Here is a 15,718-nt window from a genome sequence, read left to right on the forward strand (position 1 = left end):
ATTATATTCTTGTGGGTAAAACTCTTGGTTTAAGTCAAGTCTTCATATAGTTTCGTTTATTTAGAGGTATCTAATTCCCTTAAAAGCAAATGAAGATTTTTTTCTGTCACATTTTACTCCTCCAGCGAGAGAGCATTTTGTATTTTGAAAGGTTGTTGTTGTTTTGAATCAAGCACAACACTACACAATGGGTTATCTGTACTCATGCCCATCATAGGTATCGAAACACAGTTTTTACTGTTGTAAGTCCACAAAGAGACAGCGGTATGTCTGTGAAGATATTTTGAAATGAGTAAAAAATAAAAAATATATACATATCCTACTGTAAAGCATACAAAGTTTTTTCAAAATACGATATTTTTTACTACTTAAATAAAGAACGAAAGAACAAATGTGTTTACTCGTAACTCAGAACTTATCTCTGTTGTTGGTTGAGTGCGGTTAGTAAGACAATTGGTCAAGTGAGTAGTGATGGAAAAATAAATATTGTTGATCGTAGCAAGTTTAGACACAGAAAGAAGTTGTTTAAAAAGTATATATATATCTTGGAGGAGGTTGTAAATCGTTATTACTTATAGAAAGTAATTATATATACAGGATTGGTTTGTTTCAAATTTCGCGCAAAGCTACACAAGGGCTATCTGCGCTAGCCGTCCTAATTTAGCAGTGTAAGACTAGAAGGAAGACAACTAATCATCATCACCTACCGCCAACTCCTGGGCTACTCTTTTACCAACGAATAGTGGGATTGACCGTACCATTATAACGTTCCCACTGCTGAAAGAGCGAGCACGTTTGGTGTGACGGGGATTTGAGCCCGCAATCCTCGAATTATGAGTCAAGTGCCTTGACCATCTGGCCATGCCAGGCCCATTATGAGTCGACTTCTTTTAAAGAATATGAGTGTTCGCGGGCACCCACAGAAATTGGGAAGGGGCAAATGTTTTCCAGGAGAGATAGACGGGTAAAAACGTACCCAGAATTATTTATGTTTCTAATTTTTTCAGAAGGCAAGAAAAGTGCCTCCCTTGTACCTGCCCCCCTCCCCTCCCCCCTTCTTTATGAACGCCTATACAGCACCTTCTTTGGGTCAGTGGTAAGTCTGAAGGCTAATAACGCTAACAACCGTGGTGACAATACATAAAGGAACTAAACCGAGGCTTTCTTGTCACTAATTAAACAAACGTAGTTTTCTGTGATTATAAAACGAAAGACGCTGAGATAAGCCTAGAGTTAATAAACTTGTAAAATGTCAAAATAGCCTTGGCCTGCAATCATTTGTTTCTCGTGCTCTCTTACTGGAGGGCTTCCATGTCACGTGAGAATGAATGCAAGACGAGGTAAAAACTCACTTTTCCTTGAGTAGTTGAGTTGGTTTCTTTCCATGAGGTGTAGTTTAATTTTCTTTCCTAGTTGTTTGATTTAGTATCAGGTTTATCATGCAAGACGAAAAGAACATGAAATCTTTATTCGACAACGCAGTTGACCACTCAGAAGCCGAGATAGAAGCTACTGTTAAAGGTAAAATGATTATGTAATAAAAAATATTTTAAATCTCAATTATTTTTTGAGGTTAATTTTCCATTACATAAACTAGTAGAAACGCTGCCCTACTGGTTAGTGGCTGTTTGTACTATAATTGCTATTCGTAGCATTCACACCTCATTGGAAAAATGTTGAGATTGTTTTGAAATAAACTGTAATGCTTGTATATCATAAAAGTGGTGCCCTTTATAGGAAAAAATGTAAAAACTCTACTTCGGTGCTATGTTTATCAGTTCCATAATCAAATCCTTACGTACAATCCTAGTGAAAATCGTGTCCTTGTTTTAAGGAGAATACTTTCACATAGACTTAAGTTCTGTGATAAAGAAATGGTTGTTGTGCATGCCGTAGTTATTTTTATAATTGCTTGATAGCCTTATGTGGCTTTGATATAAGAAAACGTACACAAAAACAATTGTAGATTGCCTAATTATCTGAATCTTGAACGTCCAAAGTGTGAATGTTTTTTATTGGTTTTTGTTTGTAGCTCCAGTCAATAGATAATGCGACGTATTTATTTCGCTCACATACCTAATTATATACTGGCCAATATCTTAAGGCCAATGAACATAAAGAAAAAAATATGCATTTTGCGTTGTTAAACTCAACCACTTACTTGAGTAGAGCTTCGAAAGATGAAAATAAGAAAAGGAAAATAAAAATAAACTTATTAGCATTTAATACGGAAATTGTGAACACTATGAAATTAGCCTAAATACTAGCTGGTCAAAAGTTTAAGACCACCCTGAAACGAAGCGTTAATCGGTAAACACGTAACGAAATTTAGTCATTTGTGTTCAAGCATTAGCATTGTCAACATCTCCCACTGACATCTCCTGTGTTACATTGGGTAAAAACATGGCAAAGGTAAAAAGTTTGACGTGGCAGAATTGTCGAGTTGCAAAAGCAAAGTCTCTCTTAACGTGCCATCGCTGGTGAGATTGGGCGTAGTAAAACTGCCGCTACAAATTTCTTAAGACTCTAAGGGATACGGTACGAGAATTTCAAGTGGTCGGCCCAAGAAAATTTTGCCGGCGTTTTTTTCGCTGACTTATTCTTATGTTTAGTATAAAACTATGAAGTTTTATTAACACGCAGATTATCAGCTTTAGTAATAATAGTATTCACGAGAGGATATTAGTAGGAACCAAAAGCGAATTATTTAATTGTTGCGAGATATTTTATTAGCTCTAAAATAAGAGCTAGCACTAATCCTTCCGTGTTTATTTGAAAAATATAAGCTAAGCCAACGTAATTACTTGAAACTGATCTTTTCTGGTGCATAAAAATTGGTTGGTAAAAACTTTGTGATGGGACGATTAGCGCAGATAGCCCTCGTGTAGCTTTGCGCCAACTTAAAAAACAAACGTGCCATTACAGATTACCTATCCATCACTTCCCCTTTCACAAAGTTTTTGGTACACATTTAACCTGATTTTTGAGAACAGCAAGCGACCGAATTTACACGATTCTTTCTGTAATGTTTTGGTAAAAGCAATAAACTAAGTGTATCAACTGTGAAGAGTCTAAAATGATGTGAAATGAATAAAAAACTATATTTAATGAAAGTAATTTTGACAGTTCTGAATGACAACTATTGAGATCCTTAAAATTATTTTATCTTGGGGAAAAAAAAAAGAATTGGAAGGGATGAGTTTTTTTTAAAGATTGTTAGGGACTTTATAGTGTTAATAAATCGTTTCTTTTTATATTTAATGGTAGGAATAGGGGGCGTAAATGTAAATTCGATAGGGTAGGAGCTATCTTCATTGTGGACCCAAGCTTTGCTGATAAACCTCGAATAGGTGAAATTGGAGAAGTAGTTCAGATACAACCAATCAAAGAACGCATTAGGCCTCTACGTCGCAGATTAAATTTTCTATTTTAGCTCTAGGGAGAATAAAAGAAATCTGTTAACATTTTAACTGTTGTATACTCTTTGTTACGTCCTACTCGTAACTTACGGTTGTTTAACAACATATTTTGCATGGTAGGATTACTGTTACTTTTTAGTTTGTTATACTAATTCGATATTGTTGACTTCTATTTAGTGAAGTTAATACTATTGCTTCAAGTAGCTTTAATTTTGGTTTTAAGTTTCATCTGTTACACTGAGTTCTGAGCCGCTGTTGCTCACACAACTAGTGTTAACTTTGACATTTCAATCATATGATTGAACGCTGTATGAAACGACTTCTAATTGTACTCGGAACTTTAATTTTTACCAAACTCTAAACGAAGTGGCCCGGCATGGCCAAGCGCGTTAATACGTGCGACTCGTAATCTGAGGGTCGCGGGTTTGCATCCCCGTCGCGCCAAACATGCTCGCCCTTTCAGCCGTGGGGGCGTTACAATGTTATGATTAATCCCACTATTCGTTGGTAAGAGTAGCCCAACAGTTGGCGGTGGGTGGTGATGACTAGCTGCCTTTCCTCTAGTCTTACCCTATTAAATTAGGGACGGCTTGCACAGATAGCCCTCGAGTGCGAAATTCAAAAACAAACTTAACGAAGCTCTGATTATTAAAACGTGCGATGCTTTAGATATCGTCTGTACTCGAATTGGGGTCAAACATATTTTGGAAAAGTTATTTTTTGTTAGATATAAGTTAATTCATTTTTTTTATTTTATGCTTGCAAAAAAAAAGACTGTTAACAACTGTGAACCGTCATTGAAACTTGCTTCAATACCATACGAAATTTGTTTTCCTGCGCGCGCATGAAGAGTACACGTAAATCACAATTTGAGAGTTAGGTAGGTACACGTTTAGCAACTAGTTTCTCTCGGAGTATGGTACTGATGCATCTGTTGTACGAAGATATTTCGGACTTATTGACAGTCCAAGTCCTGTTGTGTTTATAGCTCGAACTATCATCAAGAAAGGATGGAAGTGTTATTCATGAATGTAAATGAACACCCAGAAACAGAGATTGACGCAGCGATTAAAGGTAACTTAAAGGGTAAGGGGTGGATGACATAAAACAAAATTTGAAGTTAGCGCTGTATCTTGTATAAGAACAATTTTTGTCCTGTTTTACATAATTCTACAGAAAGTTTTTAAAACGTAAATCCAATTTATTAATATTTTAAATTTCGATTTAAAATAATGTAAAAAGTTGTTTGCAAAATACATTTTTGTAAAGTCGAAATTATACGACTTTCAAACACTTCGTTTGTATAAGAAGTTGTGTGGTCTTATATGTTGGACAATAGTTGTTAAAATTAAATGATATATTGGAAAATTATCTATAGCTAATACGGTTAAGAATAACAGCAAAGAGAATACCGAAAGCAATAAATCGCGGGGCGAAAAAATCTATAAAAAATAGAGATCATCTTGTATGTACGAAATAGTTTCATTATCTTTTTTTTTCACTTTACGTTTCACGGGTTCCGTAGAGAGCAGTCCAGAGAATTTCCAGTGAAGGGCTTGCAAGATGAGGGTCGCAGGTTCGAATCCCGTCCAACTAGAACATGCTCCCTATTTCAGACGTTAGGGCGTTATAAGGTATGATCCATCCCACTATTCGTTGGTAAAAATGACCCAAGGGCTGCGGTGGGTGGTGGTGAATAGCTGACTTCCCTCTATACTTTCACTGTTAATCAAGGACGGCCAACGCAGATAGCTCCCTCGTGTAGCTTTTGCGCGAAATTCAAAACAAAACTAGCCACAGAATTTCGACACATTCGCGAATGTAACACTAGACATCACAGAAGAACTCTCAAAGTTTATTAATACTAGTAACACGAATAGATAAGTATCCAAGGTATTCGACATTTTTATAACTAATACTTGTAAAATAGTAAAGGATCATTTGATCATGTTACTCACATAGTAAAGTGAGGAAAAACTGTGACTCGACAAATTACATAAATGTTTTCTCTCGTTCCACTTCGTAAAAATAAAAAAAAATAAAAATCGCCTAATTCTTCATAACCAGGACATTGTAATGTAATACAACAAACATGGGTTATTACGCCCATATAGGTTTTTTATTTATTTAACTGGCATATAAACAATTTCAATATACTCTACGTACACAGACATACCAGCATTACAATCGACAAAATTAAGCCCGTAAGCATAAATATATTAAGAAGTTTTAAAGTTGGTTTACTTTAGTTTCAAAGTATTTCCGTAAACTTTTAGGTTTGTTTATTACTTATAAACTACCAGGACGACTCGAGCTGAGTAGCTTTCGATTATTCTAACGATTCTTCCGCTTATTGGTTGAAAATGTAACAGGTTTAACCAGTTATTTGGTTACGTTTCCTTGGGTGAGCTGTTAATATCTGCTCTTTCCTTGTTCTCGAAAACACTATTTTGTGTGGTAAAAGTTTTAATGAAAATTTTGAGGGAGGCGAACAGATGTTTAGGATTAGCATTTCATACCTCTTGACTCCCCCTGACGTTGCAATTATGCCTTAATAACTAGAAATATAATTAAAAAAAACAACTTTTTCTTTATCCACTATCCACCCCCGTCTCCTCTATTAGTTTTATACTCTACAGAACAGAATTCACACTAGATGATCTGAGTGACATCATCAACATGCGCCAATCACTTCTGAATGCCAAAGTTACCAGTCCTTTGTTCCTCTCACCATTTACTATAGTAAGAAAACACTGAAATAATAGTACACACATTCTTTTGTGTACAACAGTACAAATTCTTTTGTGACGTGGCAACTTGGATTCAGTTTTGACCCAATGTTTGTATACAATAATTTTACTCAGTTTATTAATTTTTGCTGGAAAGCCATATCTTCTAAAAACGTAGACCAGGAATCCTCTATGGAATCTATCAAAGACTTAAGAAAATATAATTAAGATATTATATTATTATGCCAATTCAACCGCTTTTGTAAGGTTTAGGTTTTAACGATACTGAAAACCGTCTAGCTCTAACTTCCTTAATAAACAGCTCTTAACTGAGTAAAAAAAAAAAAAATTGCTGAGAGCATATATTTTGTTTTTTAATAAAAATTAATTCCAATTATATAGAAGTATGGGTTAAAACTAAAAAGAACTGACAACAGTTATAATGTTTGCGTAGTTATTTAATTCACAGGAACTTTGTCAATTTTTGTTTGTAAAAAAACTTGATGTTTGAATAGAATCCTAGCTCTATTCACTACAGCTTTCCTTTTGTAAAATAATCATAAAAGTAATACTCTAGAGTTAACTATAGAATAACATTTTACGATTGAAAGTTCTGGTTTCATTTGTTTATCCTGAAGTTAATAATGTACGTATTTCATTCTTCATGTAAAGTCAAGACGGCTGTATGTTATGTGATCTTCAGACGATCAAGTGATATGTCCATTTCTATCCATGTCTACTTTGATTTGTTTTCAGTAGCCAACACTACATCGCCTTTTTATTTCACTTAGCAATAAATATTTTTCCAAATACCTCTTTGCTTACTTTTGTTATAAAATGAAATATATGGGTTAATATGTTATAGTATATTCTAAGGCTTTAAAAACTTTGCATTTTATATTAATAAAATAATTAGCCAAAGATTGTGAAGACTGTTTTACTATATGAAATGCTAAAATGATAGTTATTGCTAGAACCAGGTAGACACTAGGCCTGTTGAGGAAAGATAAAAATAAGAAATCTCGATTTTTGCTATTCGCTGGTTATCGACTTTGAGATGCTCTGGATAGCTGAAAAGTGGAATATACACCGAAGATAGTGACTATGTCGGGGAAATTTTCATATCTAGATTCTAATAATCTGTAGAAAAGAAAGTCCAGATGACTTTTGTACTGGTTTGATACGGAAGTCCATGCCATTCTCATATAATGCTACCACACGCTTATGTCACACCAAATATGTTCGTCCTTTCAGCGTGAGAGTGTTATAATGTTAGGTCAATCTTGCTATTCGTTGGTAAAAGAGAAACCTAAGAGTTGACTGTGGGTGGTGATGATTAGCTGCCTTCCCTCAAGTTTTGCACTGTTAAATTAGGGACGGCTAGCGCAGATAGCCCTCCTATAACCTTGCGCGAAATTCATAAATAAACAAATCTATAACACCAATTAATGATTTATAAAACGAAAGAAAATATGCGTTTGTTATTTAGGAGTGCCTCACTTGGAAGCGTTTCTTTTAATGATAATTTGTAATCCAGTTACATCTTTCTGCATTGAAATTCGAGTTACAGATAAATAGACATATGCATGTGTACTCACTCGTAATTAAGTAATTTATTATTGTTTAACGTAACAAACAAATTAAAGTTCCTTGACATGGTAATTTGGACGCATGCGTACATATCCTAGTATTAATAATCGGATTAAAGCAAATCCAATAAACCAATGAGTCTTCCTATGGGTTCCTTTTGTTGCTGTATAATGTTTTTTAATAATTATATTATACAAAGTTATTTTTTTATTTGAAAATAATATATACCGATTTTTTTTAAAAAACTTGGTCACTAATGTGTTTTGTTTGCTGTTAAACGCAAAGCTACATAATGGGTTGTACATGTTATGCCCATTACGAGTAAGAAATTTCGCTTTTAGCGTTATAACTACTCAAATGTATCGCTGAAATATTAGGAGCATGAATAATGTGAAACACTTAATTATTACAGTTATAGTGAAGTAGCAATAATATAACACATTAAAATATTCTATAGCTGTTACCTCAATTCAACCCGTATATTATGTTAAGGCCTGTGTAGACCTAACCTCAATAATTTATTAGAAATGTATAATAAACAGATTTGAATTGAAAAACAAATTACAGCACAATAAATAATTACGTACCTACCCATAGAAGTGAGGCTAAAAATTGTCTAGAACTGTGATTACGTTTGTAAAGATAACATACCATTTTCTAATTCTAACATTTCAGATGGCATATCCTTCTCTTCCGAACTAGCAATTGATTAGGCCTACTTTTAAACTAACAACATTAAAAGAAAACAAAATGTACCTCTAATTCCAGATGCTTCAGTACTTTATTGTCGTACAGTTTGAACTGAATTTTTACAAAAACTATTTCTAACAGTTGATTATTTTGCAACGTTCAACGTTTTATTAACTCTCGGATTTATAGCCTCATGGTTTCACCCGTCTGATTGATCAGGACCGCAGTTTGTTTTAAAAGAACACTAGTAAAATATTTTGCTGAAGTGGCGTGTTTTGTGCAAAACTAAAGACAAAATAGTATATTTGCTCCCCTGATATTCATAACTACTGCTAAGAAAATTTCTAAATTCTAGGTCACGCATCAAAGGACTTTAGAATGTTTTCTTGAAATGTTTATTTTTTTAATTTTAGATTATAGACTGGCATGTTGTTGTGGTCATAAGTGGCTGTTTCGTTTGTTATCAAATACTGCAAATAATATTTAATTATTATACGTTTAACATTGTTCAGAGGTCGGTCATAGCTAATGATTAACGTACCCGTATTATAAATCTGAAAGTTTACAGTCTGTCATGTTAATACAGCCCACTCCACAGCGAAGAGCTCGTTTCTATCAAAGTAACGGTTAAATCGCCCTATTCGATCACACAGTTAGTTCAGGTATTGGCAGAGGTGTTGTTGACTAAGTAACTTCTTTCTAGCTTATTAATTTGTTTTTTGTGTGTTTTAATTTCGCGCAAAGCTACACGAGGGCTATCTGCACTAGCCGTCCATAACTTAGCAGTGTAAAACTAGATGGAAGGCTGCTAGTCATCACCACCCACCGGCAACTCTTGCGCTACTCTTTTATCAACGAATATTGGAATCGACAGTAAAGTTATAACGCCCCCACGGCTGAAAGGGGCGAGCATGTTTGTGACGGGGATTCGAACCCGCGATCTTCGGATTATGAATCGAGTGCCTTAACCACCTAGCCGGGATCTTAGAATTGAATATCTAACCCATATGTCGCAGAAGGTATTTCTCGTTGAAAATGCTAAATACTATCATTAAAACAAGGCTTTTTTCGGTGCATTTCCAGAGGCAAAAAGGCAAATCTGTGGATTTAAAACTCTGGAAACAGAATTTCGATACTCGTGGCGGTCAGAGGGTAGATAGCCCACTGTGTGACTTTGTGCTTAACTTTAAAACAATCAGTGAAACATTTTAGTGTATGTTACTGACGATCGTGTATTTTAGGCCTGATACATCGATCAACTGAGGATCTGCAGGTAAAAAGGTGAAGTTTCATTTTGATTTCGCCGTCTAAAAGATAAGACTATAGTTATTTCATGTTTACACAGTGTTACAAGGAAGTGACAAAAGAACAATAGAAGAAAAATCTGATCTTAATTTCTTTCTTTTTGTGGTGTAGAAACGTCTAGTTTTCAAGAATCTATTTTGAAAAACGCTGAGCTGTAAGTCGTTTATTTGAAATTTAGTGACTAACAGCAGTTTGATATTTTAGTAGAAAAGCTGAGTACTGAGAAAAATGTTTGAATGTAGTTAGGTAAATAATTTTATTATTCTTTCTTATAATACTTAAAGCCTGATGTTTCAATTAGGATATTTCATTCAATTAGGTCCCTGTGAGTCAACTGCGAGTTGTGTCGTAGCTCGAGACTAGGTTTTCAGTTCACAAAGATTGGCAGTTTGATTGTTCTTCTTAAGATTAACAAATAAAGAATATATTTCGATACGAAAGGTAATATTACCAGTGTTTTATTCAATATCCATGAGTCAGCATACTTTGTCTTCTCTGTGTCCTAAAGGAAAGCCCTTAGAAGATACAACACATACAGTACTTGCACATTTTGAATGTTAGATCTTCACGTGTTTCAAATACGTTAATACAAATCAAATATATTGTATACATACAGTTGCATGTAAATTTATTATATCCCCTTATTCCTGAAGATTTGGCTTGTTTTACCGATGAAGTAAAATAATTAATTCATAATATTCGTGAAGTGTCAAGTTGTGCAAATTATTTATTCTCTTACATTATCCCCGATTTTAGTGTCCTACGTATTAAAAATCATGTTGTACTTATGACGTGGCTACTTAGACTATCTGTTGCCTTCACTAGTTTTGAACTATTGACCATAAGACAGGGAGCTAATCAACAGTACTTTATTACTGCACTATCCACACTAAATGAATGGCCGTGATCTTAATCATTTGTTTTTCTTAAAATTTAAGTGTAGTAGACCTTTTTAAAAGGTGTTCAGTACTTTTAATCTAAATACAAAATGGTGCTGTATAGTCAAACATGACTGGTTTTAGTTTCTGTATCAGTTATAATGCACAGAATACGAAGTCGTCATGTAGGTACACTCGAGTATAGAATGCATGGATGTTTGCAAAAGTAACACCCAGTATAACTAATAGTGAGACGTTGCTATTAAAATTCTATAACAAAGAGAATTCGAAGGCTTTGTCAGACAAGGGGTCAGTTTTAAACACGATGCTGGTTGAAGTTTAAGAGTAGTTTTCCAAATCTCTGCTGGTCTTCGAGAGCTGTTCTGTATTTGTGTAATGTATATTTAACAACTAGTTCGATAAAACTAGAAAAGACCGTGGATGTAGAAAAAAAACTCGCTGAAAGAAACATTAAATATATAAAAAATCAATTATGTAAAACTTTTGGGTAAACGTAAACAAAATAAATGAAAAACACGCAGTTGCAAGAAGTATGGTCTCACTAACCTGCTCCTTAGTGGTACAGCCGTATATCTGTTGACTTAACCTCGCTGAAAACTAAATTTCGATAGTTATGGTGGTCAGAGTACAGACTGCTCTTTGTGTAACTTTGCTTAGCTATAAACCAAACACGAACCTGCAGAAATGTGGTCATTGTGGAAGAGTAGAACCAATAAAGCTCTAAGTGTACAAATACAATATAACAAAAACTTGATTTTGCGAAAGAACGTATAATCCGGTGTTTGGAGTAGCGACAGAAGATATGAAACACAATAAAGTTCCAACTGTAGTATTTATTGCTCAGCTATTATTGATTGGTAATTCCTGTTTCACCGTGTATTTAAATTTTTAAACAAATTTATGTACGAAAGCTAACTTCATGGGGCTCATGATAACATCGATTACAGAAGATTTATGATTTTTAAAAAAAAGTTACTACTGTTTATTTATAAAAGCGGATACTCCATTTGAAAGTGTCACCTCAATAAAATTTGACACCGTTGTTTTAGTTTTTTTAGTTATATAATAATAAAGAAACAGAACAAAGAATAACAATTCAAACACTTTAATATTTATAGACATTACACTGCACAACAGTATTTTTGAAAAGTTTTTGCTGATTGTGACAGGTACCTGGTGGGTATGCACAAATAGTTTTGGTTCTGCTTCATCACGTAGGAACTCTGAGAAATACAGTTAACTGTTTACCGGTAATAACGTATTTAATTTCGTTTATGTTTCTAATACCAACATAATTAAGTGTGTTTCTATTAAGTTCAACATAATTAAGTGTTTTGCTCCTGATTTTCGTTTGTATTCAATGTCCGGTGCATCACGTTGCAGAGTCCAACAGCAGTCAGCAAGCATTGACAGATTCCAGTTGCCCTGATATCGTTTTTCCATTGTAGCAACTAAAGATTTAAATTAAACGGCACGTGATGGGCAAATTTGGATGTGATTTTTGTGATCAGCAGACACAAATCTATAAGGAACACCCAACAGTGTTCAAGAAGCAAAACATTTGTTGTGCAGTGTTATCAGAACTTGTGACATAGTCATTACATAGATATTGTTATAAAAGGCAACGCTATATAATATTGTAAAGTTCTGATGAACTGTTGAAGAGATATTTTTAACCACAATTGCGACTAATAATCCGGGCCATCCCAACACAGCCAGAACTGACGTCTGCCTAATAAGCCTCGTGCTTTTAAATACAAAATAGTATAATAAAAGAAAAAATTAAGTGCAGAACAAACGCATAAAACCGTATATATGCTGCAACAAATAGTTGTATACAGAAACATTGCGACTTCACTTTCAAATATTGAGTTTAGCGTACAATAATACTGAAAGATACCATTAAATCTGTTTCTTGTTAAACAAAAAGCAACTTAAAACTCAGTATCTAGAGACACACCACTGTGCTACTATGGAGCAATAGCATTAAAGAGGCCCAGCATGGCCAGATGGCTAGAGTGCTCGACACGCAATCTGTGGGTCGCGGGTTCGAATCCCAGTCAAACCAAACATGCCCACCCCTTCAGTGGTGGGGTTGTTATAATGTGACGGTCAATTCCATTATTCGTGGGTAAAAAAAAGTAACCCAAGAGTTGGCAGTGGGTGATGATGACTAGTTATTTTCCCTCTGGTCGTGCACTGCTAAATTAGAGACGAGTAAAAAAAAAAAAACCTTTTGCTTAAATTAGTTGTCGTTTTTCGTGTGTGCTGTGTATCAGTTTACACGCAGAAAAACAAGAATTTACGTACAAGGTTCAAAGTTGACTGCCTTCCACCTTCCCGGTAAATCAGTGTTAAATAATTAGGGCGTTTAATGTCAAAAAGATTTTTGGTATCAACACTTAAAGTAGGAAGAACATAGACAGCCCATTGGGTGGCTTTGCTCTTAACGTCAAAGCTAAGCAATATCAACTATTAACTTCATGTTAACAGTCTCTCGTGAGGTCGGCGGTATATTTATGGGTTACAACAGTATAATTCGGGATTCTATTTCCCAAGGTGGACATTAAATAGATAGTCCATTGTGTAGCATTACACAAAACAACAAAAAAAAAACATTTGACCTTTTAGTTGCAGTATTTGGATCGGAGGTTAAAATCTCTTCACCCAACATGTTTTTCTTTTTCAGCCGTAGGAGCTTTATAACGTTACGGTCAATCCCACTTTTCGTTGGTAAAGATAAACCTAAGATTTTGCGGTGGGTGATGCTGCATTCCCTTTTGCCTATCACTTCTAAATTAGGGGTAGCTAACATATAGCTCTCGAATGGCTTTGCGCGAAATTTAACAAACAAATTAAGTTTAATGAGCGTTGAATGCATAAAAATAATACTGAAAATATTTATCGTTGAGATATTTAACTACACGGTCGTGATAAAGATATTTCCCACATAACTGATGCGAGCATATTTTTTTTTATGTAAGAACCGGTTTAACAGGAAATGATATTGTTTATTTGATTCGTAATTCCTTTTATTAACACACACACACACACACACACACACACACACACACACACACACACACACACACACACACACATATCATGTTATCACTTGAAATACGGTTATCAAAAGCAAAATAAATTCCGTGGTTAATATATTCTTGTTTCAACCTTCTTTTCTCTGTGGGTTAGGCAGGTCAGTGGTTTATCATTCCTGTTAACATGCATTTGTTTTTTCCTCTATCAGGTAACTGTCTCTTCAGGTCATTAAGGAATTATGTGTCTAGCAACGATTAAAATACATTACACGCGAGTATTAGTAGTAATTAATACTGCTTCGCTCAAGACATGTACAAGGTGTCCCAAACGTCAAGAGTCAGAGACCATCTGTGCCAGCTCTTTGATACACGGTGTCATTACCTCAAAAAAAAACTGTTAAAACAACGTTAATGTCCGCCATGTTGCTATGGCAACTGACTTTAAGGACATCCTGTAAACCTTCTCGTTTCTGAGAACTGTTTTGTTAACCAAATGTTTCTAATCTCGGAAGAAAGTTTACTTTCAATATAAGACAAGAATAATTAGCTTTAGACATAGCAGGTATCGTTTCAGAGCGGTTGGAGATGGCAAAGTTGAACTAAAGATGCTACGTTTATTATTACTTACACATTTATATTTTTTCGACCACGTTTCGATTACGATTGGGTTGAAAAACTGAAGATCGTATCTTACGTCTAGCATGAACTAAACTTTTAGTAATTGTATACTATAAGAAAATCTGCCGTAAGGGCGTCTGTTTGTGCTGTTACTAATCGTAGTATTTATGTGTAGTTAGAAAAAGTAAACAGTTCTTAAAATTTTTTGGGGGAAGTACTGCCCGAGAAAAGTGTTCGGACTGTTTGGAAGAAAACTTATTTTACAATAAAAGACGTCACTTTAATACATAAAAAGTGTAATATTTTGATATATCAATGTTGTCCTTTATTGAAAAATGTTTTTAGTATTACAATTAAAAATTACATCAATAAAGATTAATACTTTATTTCAATCAAACTCTCGCATACAATCTTAGTGAAAATTGTTTTCTTGTTGACAGGAGAGCTCGTTTATTTGAACTTGTGTGATAAAGAAAAGGTTGTTGCACATATTCTAGTTAGTTTTCTGTCTGAATCGTAAATATTCCAAATGTGAAACTTTTAATTGGTTTTTCGTTTGTGGTGCCATTTAACAGACGATACCATATGGTATTTATTTCAGTCACATACATACATACATACATATATATATTATAGCAATAAGATAACGTAACAAAAAAAATTATTAAAGAATGGCAGTCCTTTCAATAAGAATGTGCGTTCTATGACATGTAGACATGTTTTTATGACACTAAGTTATTGAAAATAGTACCCACGATTTTACGAAATGTTTCTTTCTCGGGAATATTCATTTCTACGTTTGTTTGTTTTTGTTGTTTTATTTCACTTTATCTTCACCGAAGCTTGTTTATCCTGTTTGACAGTAAAAATTGCTCGTTCAGTTACTCAAGTGAGAATACGCCCAGGCGTGATCGGTTGGTGTACTTGGATTGTGAAATTATTGAGTTTCTAGGTCTGGTCTCCTTACAAGCGAAATATGATTTGCACATTAGAACTGTGGGTGCGCTATGAATAAGGGTCAAATGTCACTTCAATCGGATAAGAGTAACCCAAGATTTGGCTGCCGATGCTGTTGTCTCTTTACCTCCGTTTCAGAATTAGGGATGTCTGTGGAGGTAACAAACCCTCATCCTATTTGAATATGTAGTAATTTATTAGCGGACCGGCATGGCCAGGTGTTTAGGGTTCTTGACTCGTAATCTGAGGGTCACCGCTTCGAATCCCCGTGACACTAAACATGCTCGCTCTTTCAGCTGTGGGGCCGGTATTATGTAACGGTCAGTCTCTTCATTCGTTGATAAAAGAACAGCACCAGAGTTGGTGGTGGGTGGTGATGACTAGCTACTTTCCCTTTAATCTTACACTGCTAAATTAGGGACGCTTAGTGCAGATAGCCCTCGTGTAGCTTTGCGCGAAATTCAAAACAA

General features: G+C 34.8%; 1 protein-coding gene across 4 annotated transcripts in view; it reads left to right on the forward strand.

The window, feature by feature from the left end:
* Window positions 1-1,352: 1,352 nt before the first annotated feature.
* LOC143230555 (carotenoid-cleaving dioxygenase, mitochondrial-like) overlaps window positions 1,353-15,718 on the forward strand; it is a 45,265-nt gene continuing 30,899 nt past the window's right edge. Inside the window, exon 1 of one of the 4 annotated variants that reach the window (XM_076464318.1) lies at window positions 1,353-1,521. In XM_076464318.1, the coding sequence (XP_076320433.1) occupies window positions 1,440-1,521 (82 nt within the window). In that variant the 5' untranslated portion in view covers window positions 1,353-1,439. Of the gene's footprint in view, window positions 1,522-4,329; window positions 4,494-15,718 lie in introns of those variants that run through there. The other 3 variants (XM_076464321.1, XM_076464319.1, XM_076464320.1) reach the window with 3 other exon arrangements.

This window comes from Tachypleus tridentatus, chromosome 10 (assembly GCF_004210375.1).
Source record: "Tachypleus tridentatus isolate NWPU-2018 chromosome 10, ASM421037v1, whole genome shotgun sequence".
Taxonomy (NCBI): Eukaryota; Metazoa; Arthropoda; class Merostomata; order Xiphosura; family Limulidae; genus Tachypleus; species Tachypleus tridentatus.